The sequence below is a fragment of the Camponotus vicinus genome, unplaced genomic scaffold, assembly GCF_025532165.1.
Source record: "Camponotus vicinus isolate PSW18456_S1 unplaced genomic scaffold, iyCamVici1.0 SCAF_2, whole genome shotgun sequence".
Classification (NCBI taxonomy): domain Eukaryota; kingdom Metazoa; phylum Arthropoda; class Insecta; order Hymenoptera; family Formicidae; genus Camponotus; species Camponotus vicinus.
The window spans coordinates 933,861-959,194 of NW_028141956.1; the positions used below are offsets into that span (position 1 = coordinate 933,861).

At 34.2% G+C, this 25,334-nt stretch overlaps 3 protein-coding genes and 1 long non-coding RNA gene across 14 annotated transcripts in view; 3 read left to right on the forward strand and 1 right to left on the reverse strand.

The window, feature by feature from the left end:
* Positions 1 to 15,904, forward strand: part of Alpha-catr (alpha-catenin related) — a 58,518-nt gene extending 42,614 nt beyond the window's left edge. For 4 of the 6 annotated variants that reach the window (XM_083090179.1, XM_083090182.1, XM_083090180.1 and 1 more), the window contains 4 exons: positions 147 to 476; positions 3,069 to 3,275; positions 3,848 to 4,341; positions 5,864 to 6,000. In XM_083090179.1, the coding sequence (XP_082946305.1) occupies positions 147 to 476; positions 3,069 to 3,275; positions 3,848 to 4,231 (921 nt within the window). In that variant the 3' untranslated portion in view covers positions 4,232 to 4,341; positions 5,864 to 6,000. The other 2 variants (XM_083090183.1, XM_083090184.1) reach the window with 2 other exon arrangements.
* The window catches only part of LOC145966237 (uncharacterized), a 238,414-nt gene extending 222,342 nt beyond the window's left edge, over positions 1 to 16,072 (reverse strand). For both annotated transcript variants that reach the window (XR_014436996.1, XR_014436995.1), the window contains exon 1: positions 15,922 to 16,072. This is a non-coding gene — a long non-coding RNA (uncharacterized LOC145966237). The remainder of the gene's footprint in view (positions 1 to 15,921) is intronic.
* Positions 16,073 to 17,552: 1,480 nt separating this feature from the next.
* On the forward strand, positions 17,553 to 23,564 carry LOC145967481 (uncharacterized). Of its 5 annotated transcripts, XM_083092415.1 has the most exons (10): positions 17,554 to 17,830; positions 18,374 to 18,439; positions 19,524 to 19,691; positions 19,909 to 20,068; positions 20,402 to 20,473; positions 20,625 to 20,741; positions 21,037 to 21,141; positions 22,032 to 22,298; positions 22,457 to 22,549; positions 22,632 to 23,564. In XM_083092415.1, exons 1-10 carry the CDS (start codon positions 17,751 to 17,753, stop codon positions 22,740 to 22,742), a joined length of 1,239 nt encoding a protein of 412 aa, XP_082948541.1. In that variant the 5' UTR covers positions 17,554 to 17,750; the 3' UTR covers positions 22,743 to 23,564. The 5 variants fall into 5 exon arrangements, with proteins under 5 accessions (XP_082948544.1, XP_082948541.1, XP_082948543.1 ...); XM_083092417.1 differs by lacking the exon at positions 21,037 to 21,141; XM_083092416.1 differs by lacking the exon at positions 20,402 to 20,473.
* LOC145967484 (uncharacterized) lies at positions 22,803 to 24,931 on the forward strand. The gene is made up of 2 exons (XM_083092424.1): positions 22,803 to 23,290; positions 24,185 to 24,931. The coding sequence occupies exons 1-2, from the start codon at positions 22,803 to 22,805 to the stop codon at positions 24,195 to 24,197; spliced, it is 501 nt and encodes a 166-aa protein (XP_082948550.1). The 3' UTR covers positions 24,198 to 24,931.
* The last annotated feature ends 403 nt before the right edge of the window (positions 24,932 to 25,334 follow it).

A 25,334-nucleotide genomic window follows, 5' to 3' on the forward strand; every position in this document is an offset into this window, starting at 1 on the left:
ATTCAGCTCTAGTCAGATGCGTGTCAAAAACACACGTGTAGCATTCGTTTACTTAGATACTATTTTTATGTGTTTGGTAATTGAAAAGTATATATGCACATATAAAATATACGCGCGCACACAACAATCATCGATATTTATTTCAGAAACACGGCACGACGAGCAAACCACTGAAACCAGCGCGATTGGATAGCGAGGAGCAGGCGAAGATAGCCAAGGCGGGTCTCGAGATGAAACTAATCACTTCGGAGATGGACGCCGAGACGGAAAAATGGCAGGAGAGCGGAAGCGCTCTGGAGGAGAACAACGACATTGTGAAACGGGCAAAGAATATGTCATCGATGGCATTCTCGATGTATCAGTTCACGCGAGGCGAAGGCGCGCTGAAGACCACCCAGGATCTGTTCACCCAAGCTGAGTATTTCGCCGAGGAGGCGAACAGATTGTACAAGGTTGTGAGACAATTCAGTTACCAGGTATGTGCCAATCGGCTAACACGACCGACGTAGATCGAAAGAGAGATGACACACATTTTTCTAATTGGACTGATGTTAATATATATCAAGATCTATCACCTTTACTTCTATAATCATTCTTTTACCATTGTTTATTATACGGACTCTATATTGGACTTGATTCCGAGTTTCTTAATATCCTCGCTATATTGGAAATCTTTTTACTTATACATTACGCTATTGAGTTTCGTTTCTTCGTAAGTCGCAACGTCGAAGTTGCATCGAGTCTGCCGATCGAAAATTTAATTAAATGTCATGTATCAAATGTCAACATTATTACTAAAAATTCATTTCGAAGATGCTAATAATAATTATTGTTACTTTAATTCGATAATAAAAATATGCAAATATTTGTGTAAAAGCAGACATATATGATATGTCGATATGTCGATATTACGTAATTTTAGCTTCATTTCTAAAAGTTTCGGGAGACACAATAACAATATCGATAATATTTCGCGATTTCTCTGGCAGATAAAAGACAAGCCAGAAAATCAAGATATTTAAAAAAATGTTAAAAACGGAAAATATTAATTATGTCAAAAAATCTTGTTTCGCTACTTTATACGCTACTACAGATCAGTAGCATCCAGACCAGAAGTAGCTTCGACACGCGTTATTAGCATTAGACATGTTCGAATTAACACGTTTGCTGCCCACTTTTAAACCCCCCCTCTTTCCCCCTCCTAGCTAGGCCAAATATATATAGTCACCTGAAACCACTTTGATATTTCTATTACTCTTCTTAAGAGAAACAACAAAACGCTAACCTTGTAATATATTCTGTATTATACAAACCCTTTTTTATACCCTCGCTCTTGAATGCCTCCATCCAGGTAACTTTTTCTCTCTTTACTTTAGACCCTTTTTGGACTAATAGATATCACACTTTCGTCTTATATAAATCATTCTTGTTGCTATGTATATATGTATGTATAGGAATATGTATATACATATATCTCGCTGTCTCTACGTCATTCACTGTCTCACTGCATTGAATTGAATGTTTGTCATACATTTGTACATATTATCTCTGTATACGTACATATATTGCTATGCAACATCTCGCACGTAGACTCTCCTACTGATCATTTCGAATACCATAGAGAATCATTTTATTTATACAAGAAGATTAAAAAATGTACCGATGATGAATATGATAATTGAGAATGTAATATATTTTAATAATTAACAATTATAAAAAAAATTGATTTATTATTAATTATAATGTAACGATTCATTTATATTGGTATGAGAATCATGTTTACGTGCTAAACTGACGTTGAATTTTTATTTTTAATATTTTACATACATAATTTTACATACATAATTCTCTCGGTATACAATTCAATGACTTTTCCAGAAATCACGTGACTCTCGCGTATATCACGTCATTTGAAATGTCATAATGAACGTTCATGAATTATGTTAGCGAATCTATTTTGTGTACATTTATACGATTTTTGTGTACGATTAGTGAAGTGTGTTTTAGATGCTACGGGAATGCTTCCGTCTATGGACGACGTCTATGTGCATTGTGGTCCCTCTCCTTCCACTATCTGGGGCATGAGTATTATGTCTCGAAATTTTTGCCAGTTTCCAGCATCGCGTTCTATTGAACGACAATACATATTTGTTAAAAGATGCTTACTATAATTAGAGATTCTAAAACATTTCGCAGGTATTTAAAAATGTATTTGAAAAATTTCAAATCTGGAAAATTTATTCGTTTTTTCTCGAATATATAAGTTGACATTAATACGTCTCATAAAAAAAATTCGTGTAAAGGAAGCTTGCAAAAATAATAAGGTCTGTACTATTTCACTGCCACTTCATACAGTCACTCTGATCTATCTTGAGCAACTTTTCACATTCTGTTGAAAGTCTTGCATCGTGTTTTACTAGGATCGATAGACAATCTTCTTTCTATTAACTTTATAGATGCAAACTTCCAAGTATTTACGATACATATACTACAAAGTTTTTATTATTAGTCATACAATAAACTGCGAACAATAGAATCAGGCATTGCTTTACAGAATCTCTAAGAAATGCATTAAATATGATCAGATATCGCAAGGTAAATACATTCAGAAATTTTCAACGATTGCTTTAATTTATACTTATTTTCACATATTATTCTCATTTTATACTAACATTACAAACATTAATATACATAAAAGCCAAAAGTTATTACCATAAATTTTTATTATAAGTACCTATAGATATTTTAATATGGAAATTATTATTAAAGAGCAAAAAATAATTCTTATAAATATATAATATCGAGAAAGACAATAAATTAATCAAGATGTTTACTAATTTTATTCTTTTCGATCGATATACTATTATTATAAAACTTATTATTAGTTTATTATATTCCATATTAAAATTATATTTAATAAATGACGAGAGTAAATAAATGTTATGCTAATTATTTATACATGTTACCGGTCACTGATATTTTCGGATCGTTGAGAATCGAATGTAAACAAGTTTGCCTTGCGACACGGACTAAGACATAAGATTGTATACAATGTTATATGGGCGCAGGTACCAGGTGGACCGCATAAGAAAGATCTCCTGGAAAATCTGGATCGAGTGCCGACTTACGTTCAGCAACTGCAATTCACCGTGAAGAACCCTACCGTTGGCAAGGCCGCCACATTTACAAAAGTCGACAATGTCATACAAGAAACGAAAAATCTCATGAATGTGATCTCGAAGGTGGTCACTACGTGTTTCGTCTGCGCCACAAAGGTGAGTCACGGGAATATTCAATCGATTTGTCTCTTAAATAGACAAAGACTTGTGATAATCTTTTTTATGTGTGTGACTGAGGTTGCCTGTATTAAATAAATTTGAACGATCGAAGATATTTTTTCATTCATTCGTTCATAATATTTTAATATCGCGTTTCTTAAAAATGTCAGAGAATACAAATTGCATATATATTTACAGGTAGCTTTAGCCTCCCGGAAAATTCTAAAGATACTAGAGAGAAATTATGTTAAAAGTTATTTATACGACAAATATATATACGCGCTGAAAATCGATATATTTTTTAAAGATTATATGAAATTTTTCCTCTATCGATTCTTTGCGAATATTTGCGTCAAAATATTTGCAGTCACATTGACATTAAACATTGTATCGTTTCCACTTTTATAGAACCGCGCAAACGCGATCTACCAAATTGCGATAAATGTGTTCCATTTTTAAGTAAATATTCGCACAGGATCTGTAGAATCAAAGTCGCAGATTCCCCGCGTTCGCGCTAAAAATCGAGTGTGTGTACATCTATCTCCTTCCGTTCTCTATTCACCGCCTAGCACAATCTCATGATGCCGCAATACATGGAGCTCAGCCCGACGATGGCACCCGGCCAAGCCGAAGAGGATTGTTTATACCCAATTAGCCCGCAGTTATTACCTTCTACGAGCCCTTACGTGCAACCCCACCCGCTCACGTCCGCGCAATTTCACAGTATCCTGAAACCGTCCCTCGGCCCGAGCCCGTTGTCCCTGTCACTCTTCGGTCCGTCCATAAATCCCGGACCGGGCCGGAATTCCGGCTCCTTCGTCCACCCATCCGTCCTATCTACGACGCCCGGAACGCAACAGCCGCCCTACTGCCTGCAGAATCTGCAGCTCCTGCAGCTGCAGCTGCACCACGCACAGCTGCAGCACTTAAGACACGCGACGCTACCGAGATAGTAGCAGTAAATACGTCGTGCCGTAGCACGTGGCACGTGAACACTCGTTCGTGAAAACGTTTCACGCGCACGCACGAACGTACGCACACGTCGAGAACGCTATACGTACAGGTTCGGCCTTGGTTTCATTTTCCGTTTTGCTTTGTATTTCCTCATTACGATCACCTCGCGAGAGATCGAATCGTCGTAATTTCGCCAATAATGATAATATTATTGTCGGCAAAATTTATAACGTTTCTTTCTTAACGACTCTCGGAATGCCAAATTTTATTTTGTTATATTATTATTTTCTATATATTTTTTTATTTTTGTTATTTTTATTATTTTCTATATTAAGTGTAACTGTATATTCGCAATACTTATCGAAAGATAGTTTTATCGAAATTATGGCGATACGATTCATTGTCTTTTAGTTTGTTGCTTCGCGCCTTATTATTTTTTTTTTAGGTTTTATTATAGCTGACATAGACTTTACTTGTGGCTTTTTAAAAATTTTTTCTTTATTGCTATATAACCCGCGTGCTGTACCAATTTTACCTCGATCTAATAATACGCAGCGCGACCCCCATGACAATCTATCTATCCAAAAATACGACCATACAATAATAATCGATTTTAATTAATCCATTTCAGCTACCTTTACAGGAATGGCTACAATGTATCTCGTAATGAAATCTAATATTTCTTTCCAATAATTTCAGATACTCTGACAAATAGATATCTTCAATGAAAAAAAAGAAAATTTTTCAGACTTTTGTTTAATGACAAAAATTCTTTAAAAAAGTATTACGTTAAAATATTAAATTAGATTAAATACCAATTTGTCTGTTTGTCTGAGTACGCAATATACACTTTTTACTTTTAACTAGATCGCAAGCAAACTCGCCATGTATGACGGCAAGAGCATAACAATGCCATAGCACGTGGCATCCTCTCTCGAGAACATACATCTCTCTAATAATCCGAATGCTAAGACAATCTTGAAGCGTAAAATTAGTCTTCGAAAGCTCATCGAAAAGTCGAATCGAGGGTCGAAAATTCGACCCTCGAGAAATATATCGCGTTTCTCGCGCGGTACACTGAGAAAAAAATCTGGTTGCATTAATTAGAAATCTGGTAGATCTGGTAGATTCAATCAGTATGTCTGTTGGAAAATGAACGAATCAGAATTCCTTTAGGATACCAGATGAGTATGATTAATTCTTTCCTGTTAAATTTACCAAATTTTCTTATTAATAATATTAACTTAATTAATAATTTTAAATAATATAAATTTTCTTATTAATAATATTTACTTAAAGAATGACATCATTGTGTCTATGTTTAGTTAATATAACAAGAAGTTTTATAGACCCAACTAGAAAATACTAACCAAATCCTTGTAGTAAAATCAATTAAACGTTCTAGTTAATAAAAAATCGAGTCTTATTGTGATAACTAAAAATTCTGCTTTAACCAAAATGCCTTCTATCAGATACGTCTTGTTGATACAATCAAACGATTTTTCTCAGTGTAGATTTTCGCCGAGCTTTCGTTCGATCGATTCACCCCCGCGAAAAATCCGCGGGCCCCGCAGGGGCTCGCGTCGCTCATGACGTATAATAACCCCTCGTCTATTCCTCCGTCTTTTCAGTACAACCTGGATTTCCGAGGTCTGTCGGCGCGCGGGGCCGGCGGCTCGCCCTACAGGGGCGGAGAGGGCGGGGGAGCTGACGGCGACGGTGGCGGAGTTGGCGCCGACGGCAGCAAGACGGGCTCCGTCCCCGGCAGCGACCCGTCCGTCTGACAGTTTGGGATGGCCCGACGGGCCAAGGGGGACGCTCGCCGCACCCGGGTTTCCTTTCTGCTTTTCTAGGGAGAACCTCCTCGCCTGCCCCATCAACGGAGCGCGTACACGTCGACCGGAAGTCGCGGGACCGCCGTCGCCGTCACCGTCGTCGTGTCGGCGACGGAGTCCCGCGTCAGCCGTACGTCGAAGTACTGTAGTATTTTATTCGGAGGTGCCTCGCCTGGCCGGGATATGCTCGTAGCCGCCATATTGTCGGCGGCATATTGCGCGTATTAACGGTAATCGAAAGCTGAACGGGTGAAGAGAGTAGCGTTCCTCTGGACGCCCTGATGACTCGAATGTGAATGGATTTCAATCAAAATGCCTTTGCGACCGCTAATTCAAGCGATCGCGAAAGCGTTAATTGCGAGAGAGATGTTCCTGGTCTCGAAATGTTAGAATTTACTCAGTCACGCTGGCATCCTCACGTTTCGCGACCAAGAACCGCGAAGAAGAATTAATCTCGGTATTGATTAATGATTTAAAAAGATGGTAAACGTGCTTAAACTATTATGCAACGGTTCGATGTGCTTGGACAATCGCTTGAAGACGCAATATAAGAAGATGCTTAGCTACGTCGACGTGTACGTCTCGCTGAATCGTTTTGTTACGCGTACTTTCTGGCTTCTAACGATGAAAAACAAATTTACACACTTACGCGCCGCAGTTTGTCTGAGACGCGCGCGTTTTTACTCGAAAGCGGACGAGCTTGGGAGCACTTACATACTTAACACGGTCGAGTTCCGCCACGCGTGGCAACCGAGGCGTGGAAAAGCGAAGAAGCCGAGCTGGCATCACATGGAGTCGAGTGCGAAAGTGGCGGATGAAAAAAAATGTGCGCGTCCATATGATTCGCGAAATTGTTTGCTTTGGTACTCCGATCATCCGATCTTTAATCGTTGACAGTATCCATCGTTACATTTGCTAAAAAGGCAACTAAAGACGCTCTTGCGCGAGCAATGAAATTCATTCTTATATTCATTATTTCTTATATTCATCTTGGCGTAACCGAATTACATCTTTCAACGATAAAAATCTCAAAATGAGAGTACAATTAAATATTTCACAGCAGCTGCGTCAATAACAATGTTTCACCTTCGCGTTACCATTTTTTATTTCAACCCCAGATTCTGGAGTTTCCCTAATAAAATAAACTAACGCGCGTCGTTTTAATAAATCAAAATTAAAATTAAATTATCAACCTATAATTATAAACTCAATCAGCAGGGCTTATTTAACACGTAGTACGTTTTATTACGACGCTAAATCGTCGGATGCCCTTCCGGTGCAAAGGGGAATGTGAACATTCTCATTTCATTGTTCTCGCGAGAACGAGAAAAGAACATTTCCGCCGACATATGGCTGCGCACAAAACAAATCGTTCTTCCATATCGAGAAGTTGGTGCAACGACAATAATTAACAAATGTCGATCGCAGTGCCTTTTTTTAGGTGTGAAAAACTTTGTCGAGACTTTTGCCGAGATCAACCTCGGCTTCCGTGTTACGCCAACTTCGGTGAACGGATTCCGCACAGAATCGCATTACATAATCACAAGAATGATAATTTTCGCGCGTACATACTTATACATATATTTATATGCATCTCTGTATGATTGTAGCGCGTGAGACATACGTAAAAAACGCACTGTGCGAAAACTTGAAAAGCTCTCCGCTCGAAAGCAAGCCGACGAAAAGCAGCGTTTGAAACCTTTGAAAAGCCACGCACCGACGAACGGCTTTCCCCTCTTTTGTGTTGTACTCGATTCACCGACTAATTAGAGAAATTTGAACGGTGGCAGTCTAAAGCTTATACGAATCCACCCGTGTAATTAAGAGACACTTTCCCTACGCATTTCGTTAACGCGTCCCAACATCTGCCATTCTTCAGATTTCTCGCACCGTGCTGCTGAATCTACATATAGTGAAAAAAAATATGATCTTTAAGCATTGACTTTGCAATCATGAATCATTTTAGGCGAAAAAGATCGCAGCAAGAGACTGCAGTATTTACGAAACGAAATAACGATATTTATAACCAACTAATCGAGCTTCCGCAAAAATACACGAAAAGACTCGTGGGGCAGGAGGTGGTCTATCGAGGGTAACCTGGGGGCGGCAACAGGGCGGTCAGAGATGTACTTTGTGGCAAAGACACACACTCAGTCACCATTCGAGGTTGCATGCTTGTAAAGCCTAATTTCCGCCGCTCATGCGAAACTGAAACTGATTTGACATTTATTGTTGCGAAATAACGCGAAAGATTTGATGATTTGCGAGAGAAACCGCAGCCGAGTTTTCTGAAAAATCCTTCTCAAATCGAATATTTCTAACGCATTACAATCGCACGTATTAGTATCAAAGTTCCTTTCCGATGTCACGAAAAGAAATGAAACGGCGATGACGGTCATGCAGAATCATCTTTAAGACCACGAAAGAGATTCGAGTCTAAACACTTTATCGAATGCGATTTTTAATCAATGACGAATTGTACAATGTGTGAATTAACGACGAGGATACGCGCTCACGAAGAGCTCGAGATACCTTTTTTTTACATTCACAAAGCACCCCACGCGTTTAAAATAAATGTCAAACGAATTTCTAGCAATAGGGTTTGAATCGGCAAAATAAATAGTCCGGCGATTGCAATCGTCGAGCTCTCTTCGTGAGCGCGAATATAGCGGATAACGAATCTCCTGGAGAGACAGGATCTCGGAGGATGTTCCAATGTACGGAGAGAAAATCGCAATTAAATTAAATACGATTTCAAAGCGGTAAAATAGGTGCTACGTAGAGAGGTACTTTTCTTCACGATTTTCTCTCGATGTACGAGATTCATTCAAGGCACGAGGAAATCTGTCGTACGAACGATATTCCTACGTCTATTACAGGATATATGACCGCGTTTCTCGAGCGCGACATTCCGTGACAGTGATAACATCGGAATATGTTATCATTGTTACGTGCCTTCTCGGAAGAAAAAAAAATGATTTGATCGCATGTCGAACTGATCGCGAGAACTGATCGCATCGCTGATAACGATATTATGTAAGCGATTAATACATATGTATAATCTCTAGCGGTAATCTAGTATTATTAATGTTAAAGCGGCAACATCTGTACATACAACGTTAAGCGTAACGCAAGGAAAATGCGTTGACCATTCGTGCATTTCACACGTATGTACCTACGAGTAGATGCACGAAAGAAAAAACACCGTTGTGCGTGTGTGTATTATACAGAGTTGGCACAAAAAAAAAATAATTACTTTACGACGCGAGAGCGAGTATCCGTCGCGATGCTCGCGTCATCGATTTAACGCTAGAACGCCCGTGCTTTCCTACATTTCTCTCAACTTTCCCACAATTTATCCACCGTATTATTATTATTCTATTGTCCAATGATATATACAGGGTGTCCCAGACTTAACGAATCAGCCGTTAATAACAGATTCCTGAGATCATTTGGAGACGAAAATTTTAATACCAAAATGTTGAGGAAGACTTCATAAAAATGTTCAAACTACTGACTATTGTCGCATCGAGGACAATATCGCTCACTGCAGAATCCTATTTTTTATTTTATATCGATCCCTCTATCGATATCGATATTATCGCGCTGTACGCGGGCCCCTTGATGCGCTATGTCCGTGAGCAGGAGAATGTAACGCGCCGATTGGTAATCTTTAATCTTTTGTAGCGCCGAAACTACATCTTCCTCAACATTTTGGTATTAAGATTTTCGTTTCCAAATGATCTCAGGAATCTACCATTAACGGCTGATTCGTTAAGTCTAGGACACCCTGTATGTATACTTTTGTAAAACTCGATATAATTCAAGTTTATAAATTATATAACTATCGCAAATAACTGCTAAATTTGAAATCGTCTATGACAGATACATCTTTGGGCGTTTCAGCACTAAATTTTATCGAAGCGTCTCGAGAAAAATAGTTGGAAAATGGCCGCGGTGAACCTCGGATCGACCGAAATATCCTCACGAGTTCCTAGAGTAGTGATATTAGCGATCATCGCGCGATTAAAGGAGGACACGAATTTGCGAACCGAAATCTCGCGGATTCGGCGGAAAACGGATAGTAACATGCACATTGCAACCGTGAAAATACCCAAAAATACGTACATATATTCATGCGATTAACATTTTTTTGTACAGACTCTGTATCATACGTTATCGCTCGGTCTTTGAATTACTTAGGATACGTTCGTTAAGACATAGTATGGTAAGTTAAAATTTTTTTGTATAAAACGGCACAAATATTTTCTAAGAGGAAACGGGGGCGAGTTCGATCGTAAGTGTTGAGTTTCTATTATTATAATAATTATTATTCGCCATTATATGATCTCCACTATCTCGCAAAGTAGATGATTGTCGCGCCAAGATTCATTCGCGCAGAAGAGAGATAAGCTCACGGAAATATATATCGTTAAGTATATGTACCTATGAACAATTTCTACGCAATAATATACAATGTGGTAGTACTTTATCATGAGTCACTTTAGAAACACGACGGAGACGAGGGTAGCGTTAATAGTACATTCGTATCATACGAGCACACTCGCGAGAAAACAATAACATACATTATTATATTTTCTCTCGTACTAGTTTTCTCCCGGGTTCGGTCACGAGTTTCTCGTTGTTTCCCGCGGAACGATTCCTTCGTCGTACGCAACATGAATCGATCGACATGACACCGAGATTGCTGATCTTGGCATCGAGATAATTAGTTAGGTCCACCTGCATGAGATTGTGATATATTAATTTGACGATAGATAAAATTAAACGTGAAAAAGGGCGCGTGTAGAGTCGCGATCGAGATACGAAACCCCTATGATCTCAAGCCCGATTACCTTTGCGTCAACGTATTAGAAAAGTCGCGGTGTTAAAAGGGATTCTTAATAGTCTAAACGTGTATGTTGTCCCCCTAATCCACAAACGGAGAACGGGCCTGCTTGACTGAGCAGATAATTTGACGCACTGCTAATAATTCTTATTAATTGTAAAATTAATCCTTATGAAATTATATTCTTTATATTCATTTCTTCTGTCAGTGTCTCGAATTATCTGTGTATAGCCAATCGAATCCATTTTCTCCTATGATTCTACCTCAATTTTCGAGATTAGATGCTTTAGATTTCTTCAAAAAAAATTGTTCATGACATACGTACGCGTATACTCGTCTCACGTGCGCCCCTAGATATAAAGGATATACCAAAACTATCGCGCTTTTTTTACCTGTGATCAATTTGGAATCAGTCTTTTCCTGAATCGTGATCCTTTCCGAGACTTTGAAAGAGTTGCGAGAAAAGATGGCTTCTGAAATATATGACTGAGAAAGAAGTAACTTCAAATTAGTTAAAGCACGTGTCATTAAAAAAAATAGTGCAATAGTTTTGGAATAATCTGCGAATGTAACGAACAAAAATAAAAAAAAAAGAGTAATTCAATAACACCAAGAAGAATCTTTGTTCTTCAACGCGTACGTTTCGATAAAAAAATATTTACTGAGACAAAAACATACGATAAATATTATATTTGTATTGCATATTGTTTTAAACGATTAACGACGTGATACTTTCTGAGATAACATTTTTTTCTGTTAGTGCCTATCTCTTGTCCGCGAAAGGAAAAATTTTTTTACGCAACTACACATTAGAAAAAGATATCCATAATATAACTTTCAGCTTGTGGTTCTTTGTGCAAATAGTATGATCTTGGACACCAGAAATATTTATATAATAATATTGGTAACTACAAATGATAAAATTAATAATTAATTAAATATAATTAATAATAATAATATTAATAAGCCATAGTGCAAATCTCGTAATGATACACATACATATACATATATACCGATAGTAACGACTGTTATATTAGTTGGACTATTTCGTGCCTGTGGTCGAGTATTATCGTGTTACGGAAATATACCTGTAATTCGTTCATCAGCAAAGTCTTAGTTGATAAACATAAAAAGTAAAATCCGTAATATATATATTATATATATGCAGCCTTGCAAAATGTATTTGAATAGGGAAAATATAAGTGTAGGGCGTGTAAATGTTTCAGAAAACATTTTACATCGATGACTTTACCATTTTATACAATCTAGTGGATTAAAATATGTACTTCGTGCTTGTGCGCGCCTCGTACTTTTCCAATCAGCGCTCACTAGCATTCTCGGCATCTCATTAACTAATCATAATAAGTTAGACAACATCAATGACAATAATTTCAGCTAATTACTTGCACGTCAGTCCTTAAGCGCCGCTTTATTTGCTTCGTTGTTATTAATGATAATGGGACACAATAACAATCGTTTCGGGATTAAACTTTCAGATTAATATTCTACTCATATTCATTCTAGAAATAATTAAGAATATGTATATCGATTAAATGTAAACGGCAGGTTCTACATAATTCTGTATAATTATTTTTTGTGAATTATAAATACGATGAATGAATCACTCTCTCCGATACTTTCTATCGCGCGTTTTATTTTATTTTTTTTCTTTTCATACCGGCGTGTTGCATCCCAATAGCGAATCGGTGACCTCGTTAAATGCAAAATGTACCGATATGAGCTTATAGTAATTTAATATTTTCCTAAGGACGCCAGACACACAATCGTTCTACTATAAAAAAAAATTACTATAAAAAATATGAAATCCGTAAAATTACACGAACGTTCAAAGTCTATCTTTGACGGAGAAGTATAATACAAAGTGCAAGGCCAGTGCAAATTATTGTCAAGGAATAAGATTCAAAGTCGCTCTATATATTTTACTATCGTGGCTTGACACGCGCGATTATCAACATTAACACAATCGCGCGCAATTAAATTCACGTATATCTAAATACAATTGAAATACGATACTTATAGAAAAACGATCCATCGCACTCTCGATACTCGTGATAATCTATTATCCACTAGATGGTCAATTCAATGCGATCTAAACGTACGTCGCTATCGATCTTTCCCCGTAGAGTACAGATAATATAAAACTGTAATCTCTCTTCGATTTTTTCAAACACTTCGCCAAATGTTCTTTCATATTCAATGTCTATTTCGTAATTTGAACGTATGAAATCAATTAATACATGTAATTATATACATTATACGGTAGCGCGCAACTACGACGGCTAGTAATGATGACGAGATGCTAAATACGAAATGATAAATCGCTCATTTGGTAAATATCTCGGTAGAACGAATTAACATAAATGTAAAAAAAAAAGGGAAAACTTAAAAAATCCGATTTTTTTAATTTATTATTCACATATGCGAATCATAATTCGCTACCGCAATATTCTAATAATATTTAAAAAAAAATATTGTAATTAAAAATGTAATACATTATTACTCTATATTAATGCAATATGTTGAAACATGATACAGAACCTATATGCAAATGCAATTTGTCATCTTGCATTTTTACTTTACCGAATAATTTGATGAAAAACACTACCGAGCTTTTAAAGATATCTATTCGATCGAGTTAACGAGCATGAAAAGTGGAAAATGCGTTTCTCACGGCATCCGTTGTTGATTATGGTGCGGTACCTGGATAGTAACCTGGTCTAACGAGATCTTTAGTTGGGTGCAGCGACGTGATACCGCGGATTTTCCTCTGAATAAAGCGCCTCGTCGTCTGCATCGTCGCACGCGAGAACAAATCTTCCATTTCGAGAAACTTACATTTAGATGATTTTTTAATGAACGAGACAAACGAAAACCCAGAAATCTCTTGATATGAATTTATATACATATTTAACAAAGTGTCCTAGTCGTGCGAGTACAGCCTCGCGAGATAAGAATGGAATCACGGCGATTAAGGAGGAGGGAGGGGGTGGATAGAATTAAAATGGCTAGATCATCACGACTGATATTATCGAAAAGAATTTTGATCGACGCGTAATAAGATACATGTACCATGCCAGTGTATATTAAAATTTATCGTGGTTTATTAGACACGCTTAGACGATGCTCTCATGCGTAATAACGGTGTCATATATATTTTGTGAGAGTAGCGTATTATCTAGAACTGAGAGAAAGAGCATACGCATTAATTGAAAATCGATTAATCATGAAATCGACGATGGAATCAAAGAATTGAATTACCGGAACGGGGATAAATTTGTATCGCGATAAATTTATTTTGACCGCGCATTTAACGTCTAGAAATATAATCATAAACATATCGATTCCAATTTAAATTGAAAGAATCCCGCTTATCGATTATAATCTTAGACGTTGGGCGAATCTAAGAATTTTCCTCTTTTTGTTTCGATTCTAAAATAAACCTCGCTAACGGAATCGTCTTATGGCATTAAAAATGGAATACCTATACTACTTACAGTAAGTGCGATCAAAAAAATATTTAATTTTATTGCAGAAATAAAAAACATGAATTTTTAACCCTGAATCTGCAATATTGCGCTTTTATCGCTACTAATAATTACGCGCGATATATATTTTCCACTACTATATAAATTTTAAACTTCTCTCACTTTTCTCTGGTGCATTTATTAAATTAAAAAATTATATCTCGATCCTGAAGAAAATTATTGACTATATCAATCCCTATTCAACAAGAAGCTACTCTAAAATAGAGTCGGTACGATACATATCTGCAAATCTTGTATCTGTTGATATTTGTCGAGACGAATATCATTCACACCCACACAAATAAAATCCCCCCAGTTATAATTTATATATACATATATTGTATGTCCTTCCGATACTATCTCGTAACCTCAATTTCTGATTCTTATACCTACATCTATATATGAGCACACACAAACATTCTTATACGAAACGTTACAAATACAAAGAAAACATAATTGCAATATTGACTCATCTTAAGTTTTCTTACCTTCATCGTCGTACAATCGTCGTGAGTGCCAAATGGCCAGGTCGCACAATATTTATTACATCAGATATAGGCAGGTTCGTTAATAAAGTGTAATATTATTTCGCACATTCGTTGCTAGTTAACATTCGCATTCGCGGACAAAGCGACAATCAAACAATCAAAATAATACTTGATTATCAAAAATTGTATAGAGAAGAGAATAATGTTTGCCTAGATTATCGTGGCATAAAAAAATAAAGGATGGGATATTAACGTATTCGATAAAAACTATTGATTATTCGATAATTTATTTATATCCGGATACACACACACAATTATTGGCAAATTATATTTATGATTTTACTGTGAGTCTCAGGGTATAAAATTGCTCCAGCTTTTGAATTGCTCTACGAATCGGCTCCAAATGCTTCGCGTTTAATTAGCGCAAAGAGAGCACACTCGCATTGTCCGCGAACGCATCGAGTGCGTTAAACTTTGGTAAGGTATACGGTCTTCCCATCGATGTGTGTGTGTGTGCTTGACGTTTCTACTTTCTTAAAAGCGACTCGAAGCCGCGAACGCGCACGCGCATGAGCGCGTAAATTCTACGAAGCGGTGAAATTTGAGTGAAAAAATATGTATTTCGGTATTCGCGCGCGATTTTATCTCACACACACAAAGGTAGGTTCAGATGCTTCGCAGTGTTACGACAAATTGAAAGACAAAACGCTTACCTACCTATATATATATATACATTTACATATTAATAATTGTCAATAATTGATCGATATCGAGCGTTTCATTTATAATGAAGGACGAAGCAGAGAGTACCGATCTAGAATATGATTAGCGTTTAGATAGATTTCGTACTTCGTATTTAATGATATTATTGAATCATTATATATCGAGTATTATATGTACTGGAAGCTCTGAAGACAACAATGAAAATAAACTATTGTACCCGAAACATGTCAAATGTTGTTGTTCACTCACCGATATGCGATCCCATATACATCTGTGTTGCAGGACACGTTTCTTCGAGAATCCGATCTTCGTGAGAAATATACGTCAAATGTGTCTCCACCATCCATGTTTGCATCATCGCGAGTCAATATATGATTGTTAATTAATTAACTCGGCACTCCCGACATTAATTCGACGCACTAAAGCTGAATGCACGCTACATACGTCACTATCACGTCAATGTGTGTGTCAAATACTCTCATACGAATTTTAAATGTCGCGACTTTATCCGATTCTGAAATGTTCGATGTATCGCTCCATTTGAAAGGCGCGTAAAAATCTTTGGTGATGATTTATAGCTTGCATCCAGCACCTTTGACACCCGCCCGATATTAATTCGACACTCCCGATGAGAGATGAACGCAATGCGGCTCCAATTTTCGCGATGGATAAATAAGCAAGGATCGTTTTCGCGATCACTATGGCGACGAAATTTGAATTTACCTCGGGTGTATTCGGTTCCCTACGCGAGAAAAAATGTCGTCGCTCTTGCAAAATTGCCACGACACGTTGCAGAGACACTCGTCCGACATTAACTCGGCACTCCCGACGATCGTTGGTACCCGCGATTCGCTTTCGGCGAGAAAAATCACGAGAAAATCAGGATCTACGATCGACCGAAACGACCACGACACGAAGAGCGACGAGAAGGCGCGCGCGCATGCGCGCTTCGAATTCGATCGACATCAGCGCTAATTGCGGAGCAATCGAAAAATAATTGCATCTTTGAAACGATACGTCTTTGAGTACGCGCCCTACAGCTGATGCTCCTAATAATTTGATTGAGGCTAATCAGGATTTTTTTTCTACTTGATTGAATCAATTGAACGCTACAAAGCACGTGTAATGTGTCAAGTGGAGTGTACTCTTTTTTTTTTTTAGAGCGAATTCTTTCATAATAGAATCTTTCGTAAGACTAATTTCCGTCTTTAATATTCATTTTCGTTAGAGAGATATTTATATGAGAGATATTGCGTACGCGTAATAAAAAGTTACGCCAATTAATTTCTCAAAATGCAAATAATTTAAGAATTTGTTCTTGATAAATAACGTTCTTCGAAATCAAACACGGAAGCAGGAAAATCTTTGAAATATAATGTCAGCGAACTTTTACTTTAATTGAATGCTCTAATTGAATGTATACTCAACATTTTATATATTATTTGTCTATATAATTAATTAAAGAAAAAATACATATATATACGTGGTGATATTTATTGCGAAAAAATATAACAAACGCATTCACCATAAAAGTTCAAGCTAAGTTACAATTTTTTCAATTATCTTGAATAGTAGTATACGTACAATAAGTTACACAAATGATAAATGAATAGGTGTAATGGTTCCGGCGCGTTCACAAAGATATCTCACGATTCTTCCTTCCGATTCTTTTTATTCTTCGCGCGCACAAACCATACAAGTGGATTATGTAAATAAGGATTTATATTTTTTTCAATACTACGGAGAAACGTACGGTGCTCGAAATAAGCGCAATATCACATACACACACACACACACATTAACAACACGCTCTACGCGGTTGCGCGGACTATCGTGCGCATGCGCAGACGAACACAGCAGACGCAAGGGAATCAGTGAAAGCATTTGCTGCGCAACCTACTTCGCGATTAGTCGACGGTGAGGCATCATGGCCATCGGTTAGCATCGGCGCGTTACTTAGAAAATTCGCTGTGATATAGATACGATCCCCCGGCGATCGTGAATCACCCGAATTTCTCGCTCGGGCGATCGGAGCTTGATCTTTGGTCGTGCGACGACATCGAGACGTGAATGACACGATGGTGAAATTAACCGAAGAGATGGTCGTGGCTCGCACGCGAGTGTCCGACTTCTCCGCCGTGAAGAAGCTCAATTGCTGGTGAGTATTTACATCGGGTGGATCGGTCGCGATTTAACGGTATAACCTCCGTCGCGAATTAATTCGCGACGACTCGCTCGCGTCTCGTGCGATTAATACGTTCGCACTCATCCGTGCGAATAAAATCGTAAAAAACGGCCTTATCAAATTCCCGTACAACGCTGTGTTGTGGGAAAAAAAGAGGATTATGTGTGTGATCAGCCAGGTGTGACTAATTACCGTTCCCCCGAGACACGTGAAAGAATAGGCGGAAAAAAATTTGCGAATTCCTACGCCTAGACTAGTTTTTGCCTCGATGTACAGAACAAATGCGGCGTACGTTTCAGGATCACATTTATGAATAAGTATCTCAACATGACAACAAGAAGTAGTTATGATTCAAAAAAGGAAAATTTTCCAATCTTTCCAATGTTTTTATCTGATTTTTTTCATCATCACTAACAGAAAGTCTACAAAGTTTGATCATCTATTTCAAAATTAAATTATGCGTAATAAATAAGTTGAACAATATATCTAATATGTCGATGTATATATTTTTTACAGGGGAACAGAATTAACGGATGTTAGCATTCTAAGAAAGATGACAAATGTAGAGGTGTTGTCATTGAGGTAAGTTGAGACTTATTAAAATTACAGTATAAATAATTATCAATGTAAGAAATAAACAGACGCAACACAAATCTGTAAAATTTGCTCCATTATACTATTAGCAACTTTGAAAGCATAATTAAAAGCTTAATGTTCCTTTTGACGTTTAGTAATATATTCTGCGCAAATAATTTATTGCGCAGAACTGAAATTATTCGATTTCATCATTGTGATCTACGATATTTTTTATCTTATGAAAACATAGAAGCTGCGTATGTATCCTACTTTGGATACGATTGTATTAAACTCATGGTCACAACCCACAACCTCAAAAGTTGTTCTACCCACACGTGCTTTGAATTCATTGTGATTCATCTGAGTCATTTGAAAATATAGATGCATATATATATATATATATATATATATATATCAAGATCTGTATCTGACACATCTGAAATCCACAAAAGCAAAAAAAGATTTTTTTTTATTTTTTATCCAATAGTAAATACATCATACAGAGAATGTATATACAATTTTGAAAGTACAGTCAAGCTAAATTTAAAAGAGAAAAATAAAAATGTATATAATATCCTTTTTTTTCTATGAGAATATAAAAAATATATATCGCATAAAAATTGTGTATAATTTTTTAATAAATTCTAATATATTATAATTTCATTAATTTTTATAAAAAGTTCTTATTTACATTTTTATCAGTCTGAATAGATTATTATTGCAATAAGTCATGTAATTTTAAGATTTTAAAGTAAGAACAATTTTTTTTTACATGACATTAACAAATAAAAAGGATATCTAAACATATAGCAACATAGGTTTCTCTTATATCAATAAAACTTGATTGATTCATACATTCACATCATATTACATATATCTAAATATATACAATAAGAAAAAAAAAGAAAAGTTGAATTGGTGCAAAAATTTTAACTTTCTTGCATCAAAATTATACATATATATTACACATATACTATATGTAAGAATTGTTATGAGGAGATATTATTAACATCAATATTTTTTTTATTGTTAAAAAGAAGTTTATATAATTTGAAAATGTTAATTTCAAATGTCTTATTATTATTTTCAGCATAAATAATATTAATACGCTTGCTGATTTTCAATATTGCCACAAACTTCAGGATTTATTTATACGAAGAAACAACATCAAAGATTTGAATGAAATTTGTTACCTCCAAGGATTGCCTAATTTACGAAATTTGTGGCTTGGTGAAAATCCATGTGCAGAAAAAGAGGGGTAAATATTTAATATAACAGACTTTTTTAAGAAGGGACTGTACAATATTTATTCTTTGCTTATTTGTGTGGAAAAAACCCATTAATCTTTCTAAGAGGCACATAATGATGATTGGCTTTGGATTTTGAGACATACCAACAAATCAATCGTTTCTATATGAAGCTACTCTCATCATCCCAATATAGATAAAATTTTCTAATCTATGTTATTTTGACAGATATCGATTAGCTGTACTGCGAGCATTGCCAAATCTTGAAAAGTTAGATGATAAAGTAGTATTACCTGAAGAAGTGCAAACCGCGATGACAATAAGTCGACCCTTAATACATCCTCTTGAAATGGATGCTTCTCCACAATCAGATGCAGTAACTCCAGAGGTAAGAACAGACTCTTTTCTTTCTCTCTTTTTTTTTTAGAAATAATATAATAACAAAAAAAAATGGTAAATGGTAAAATGCTAAGCTATTGTACATTTTCACATACATTTAATATTTATACTATTTTATCAATTAATTTGTGTTTTTTGTATGCTTTACATCTTGCAATTAATAGCTGCATATTTAATTGTTATTAAAATTTATTTATACAATTAGCAAGTTATATACATTTAAAATAAATAAAATGCATTTTTAAAAAAATCCTTTACATATATCTTAAATGTATTTTTAACAATCATCATAAAATGCTAAATGACATTTATACTAAATTAGGATATTACAATTGAATACATTGAAGAACCTGAATTGGAACGGCCTAGAAGATATAGTTCTGCTAGTGACCAGGTAATGTCATAAATTAACACATTATTTTATCAATTTTCTTTCCCATCATTGACTGGATCATTTGATTCAACAAGAATAATTTGATCAACAAGATGTTTGTCACATAATTTTTATAAAGTGAAATAATACATATATAGGACTGTTTTTTCAGAGAAGTTTTGATGAAACACAACACACTCATGAAGAATATGACCCTGACAGAAGAAACGCAAATTATAGTGCATCATCGTCTCATCATTACTCACAAAATAATCAGTATGCATATGAGGTCAGTCATGTATATCATTCGCGTATAATAGGAATAGAAATAATATTCCTTTCAATAATCACTTTCAAGAGTAAATAACTATTTATTAACTGAATGTATAGTTACTCTATTTTGGGAAGTTTTTTTTACTATCTACTTATATAAATGTCCAGTTCCAATATTTTCATGTATCATTCTGTAGCAAAAATATGGAATTGATATTATCATTGTACATTGTAATAATTAATTAGATAAAAAAAAGTTAGCAACTCAAATGTAACTTAAAGTCAATCTTATTGCCTGATTACACTAACAGCTACAAAATGGACAATCAAAGAATCAGAGCAAAGATGACAGTATGTGTACAGAGTCGCGCAGCAACAATGAGACTGTGGCCACTAACACTCTTGAAATATCTAAGGTACATTCGCTAATTGTACATTGTCGATGCAAAGTATTAGCTATTGATAGTTTTTCAAATAACTTAATGATCAACATTTGTGTGATTGCACAATTCTCATCATTCATATAATATATTCATAACATAAATAATATTTTAGAACATATTAGCAGTACTATCATTATTAACAAGTACAAGTAAATAAAACCTTCATTTAACATATATCAATCTCCATATTTCACATGTTTTCTGGCTACATGACTTTGTATGGCTTGGTTTAGGGGATATTTAATGATAAATAATCTATATTTGTGTCTTTTTTTCTTATTGCTATCATCTAATCATATCATACTTTATACATGGCTTCAGTAAAATGGACAACAGTAAAATGGATAATATAATGTATAATTAACAAAATAAAATTTATAGGGCTCATATGTTAGGAATCATATATATATTTGTCCTGAATTCCTGTATTCATATGTATATTTATTTAGGAATCATATGTATATTTATCCTGAATTTAAATAATGCTTAAAAAATATAACTGGATTAAAAGTCACACAAGATTAATCATTTATTAGTATTTCTTATAATTATATAATAAAGTATGAATAATATTGTCAAATAAGACATATAATAGAGCTTTAAATATATAAAAAATTTTTAGTTTAATGATTCTGTGGCTGAATCTCGAATATATTATTCATATTATAATATTCAAAATTACATTTTATTCATACATATATTCAGGATAAATAAAAAAAGGATATTTTTATTTGTTAATATTTTTATATTGTTATATTTTTTAATATAATATGATAAAAATTCTGATTGGTGTAAACCAATTTTTTCTTCTGAATACAATTTACATATAGCATTATTCATATTTATAGAAAACAATGTTTTAGGATTATGATGACAGACCGGTAGTACGACATAATGGGGATTATGATGAGAGGCGAGCGTACTCCGAGTATGGTGGAAACGAAGTATCTCAGCGTATCTATACACCAACATCACAACGTACACAATATGCTGTAAATGAACTTGCAGATGATAGACGTAATGACAGAAATAATTATAGTTATGATGAGAGAACAAAAGTAGAATATGAAGACTCACCACAACCTCAGACACCACAAACAAGAAGAATGGCTATTCATCATAATGAAAGGGTAAGACTTGAATAAGTTGTATATTATTTTTTTGTCATATATTAAACTGAATACAATTCTAACACAGTTAAACATTATCATAACAAAATGCTACACGTTTGAAGTTTCTTTAATAAAAAAAGTTAATGTTTTAATATTTTTTTATTTAATATTTGCAGGAAGATGTAGCTCAAGTACCCGGTTGGGTAAGACATTCAGAAAAAGAGAAATGCAGAACACAATTTCATTATCACAGACGGCCAGTAACAAGGGTATGCTTTATGTTATTGTTTTAAATTAGAGTATACATATCTATGAAATTTGAATATTTATAACATACATTTTTCTTTTTAGAATTCAAATATATTATCAGCTGTACTGTGTTTGGTTAAGGAATTAGATTATCCAAGCTTAGAAGTGGTAGAAATGGCTGTTAGAAATCGAATGGATGAATTAGAAGAATGATGTTTCTGACACCGTCCCCAAAATTCACAGGGGACGGTTGCTTTTTCCCAAATCGGCAGCATGTCTTCTGTACCGAGCCCAGAATTCTCCGACTCGCTCGATTCTACAATAACTTTTAACCAATATGCTGATAATGATGAAAATTACAACAATGACAAACATCATTTTGAGCGTCAGTTATTCGATGAAAATAATGATAAATGTCAGATCCGACGAAAATGTGCCGAAAAAGTTTGCTCAACAAACAATTTAAAAACAGTATCAATCGATCCTAGTCCAAAATTACTTGGAAATAATCAATCTGTGCATAAAATTCGAGACTCTGTATTAGACAATTTACCGTCGAAAGAGAAAAAGATTAATGATGTAAGACGCGTAGCCAGCAGTGACAGCATTCCTCGTGGTGGTTACAATAATGTCATTTTGAACCAGGGATGTAGAGTTTTAAGCCAAGACTGTGTGAGAAGATCAAAAAGTCCGGATATTAGAAATACAATTACACCACTTCGTTATATTCAATCAGCAAAAGGAACATGGACTTATAATTTGTAAGTTGGATTGAAAATTTGATAAATTATAATCTCTTTGTCCTTCTCTGAAATAATAATCTAAAGCTCCTGAGTTAGAAACAATCTTTTTCATAAAACAAAAAAGAAAAATGAAAGAGATTTTAATGAATAATTAACACAAGATTTATTATTATAAGATTGGACATTCTATTTGGCAATGGAAGGGAAGTCTATATGTAAAATTTATATATGATTGTGATATTTCTGCAAAGTATGAAGAGATAAATATAATTATCTTTGTATATTATGCATATATACATTTTTTCACAAGAATATATAATTGCCGTTTCTATTAATAAGTGTTAAAGAATCGAAACTAAAGAAATCTTTGGTTTCAAATCTCGTAAATCCGATGATTAATATATGAATAATTTTATTTAATGCTGTTGTTTTTCTAGAATTTTATCGAATTTGAAAATTTGTTAACATGTTTGATTAACATGTGTAATTAATATTTACATCTTAAATCTTTATCTTGTGTATAAAACATATAACAAGTATAGAGTCAAAGAAATGAATTATAAGCGCTATTAAATATTTTCTAAACAAAGGAGAACATGCTTAATGTTTGTGTTTAAAAAATTATTTGTAAAAGTTAATGTTTAAAAAGTGCAATAATTTTTATGGTAAAATATGGGTACATGTATATATGTAGAAAGTGATTTCACGTACACAAAGAATATTCTTTCTATACATATATATATGAAAAGCTTTAAATGTATATTGTTTACACATAATGTCTATTATCAAAACTTCATTTGCATATGTTAGTACTTAAAAATGTGTATATACATAAGCAAGAAATTAATTTTTATAGTATTATTATTTCTATAGTATCTTTTGTTAGTACTTTTTTTTATTATTTGATTGCAGAGATATACATTAATGTTTTTTTTGTTGTGTGCACTTTTATCAATTATAAAACAAAAAAGATTTAATTACTATATATATAAGATTATGGAAAATTGTACTTAAGAACAATAGAATAATGAACAAAACAACATGGGTAAGATAATTATAAGAATGTATATTAGATATAACTTATGACTTTAGACTGACAAACAAGTATGGGGCATATTTTTTGAGACAGACCCTTATATTATCTATTAGTAGTTAGTGATAGTGTGCAGAAGAAAAGAAGATATAAAATTTAATCTGCATTACTGTTCCAATCAATGAATTCAACAAATGATATTAATTAGTATTAAGATATTTTATAACAATGTAAAACAATGATTTTTATTATTCAGAACCGTCCACTTTTACTTTCATAACTGATATATATATAATAATATTTTAATGTATATAATTATAAATATGATATATTATTTAAAAGTTTATGTAAAGAAGGAATTTAACATTCTTGAACTATACAAAAAAAATTGACATATTATAACTTGTATCATTGTGTTAACAAAATCAGCTTTGAAATGGTTATTCTTGTTCTCTATCATATAAAAATCAAACATCTTGTTAAATTATTTAAAAAATGAAAAGTTATATTTATGCTCTATTATATATCTAATCTTTATGAATTATACTAATTTAAAATTTCATCTTGTTTTATATATGTAAAAATGTCTGCTTCCATTGAAATATTAAATCCATATGTATGCGCGATTTCAAAAATTTTTTATTTCCTAATTTTTACAGACAACATATCCTTTTTATAAAAAATTACAAGAAATATTTTGAAAATTTGCACCTTGAAATTACATTCTAATAATGTAATAAAATCTTTTCTAATTTCGAATCATAAAAATCAAGCCAATCCTGGCTTTGCACCTCACTCATAAAGATATGTCTAGTTTTTAGAGAAAATTTTATGTTTAATTATTTCTCTAATCACATATGCTGAAAATATATATTTAAAGTTTTTAGCAATTTTTTAAATTATTTAACTTACTATCTTTAAGGATAACACTATTTATAAATATTTCTTATTTGCAAATAAATTTCACTTTGTATTTATCCGCATTTATTAACTGTATTATATTTTTTTGATCAATTGTAATAATAATGA

Bases quoted from the DNA above. Each gene is read 5' to 3' on its own strand.
- LOC145967481 (XM_083092415.1), top strand. From the start codon at position 17,751: ATGGTGAAATTAACCGAAGAGATGGTCGTGGCTCGCACGCGAGTGTCC. The intron at 18,440-19,523 runs GTAAGTTGAGAC...TATTATTTTCAG, and splicing joins GTAGAGGTGTTGTCATTGAG to CATAAATAATATTAATACGC. The intron at 19,692-19,908 runs GTAAATATTTAA...TTATTTTGACAG, and splicing joins CCATGTGCAGAAAAAGAGGG to ATATCGATTAGCTGTACTGC.
- LOC145967484 (XM_083092424.1), top strand. From the start codon at position 22,803: ATGTCTTCTGTACCGAGCCCAGAATTCTCCGACTCGCTCGATTCTACA.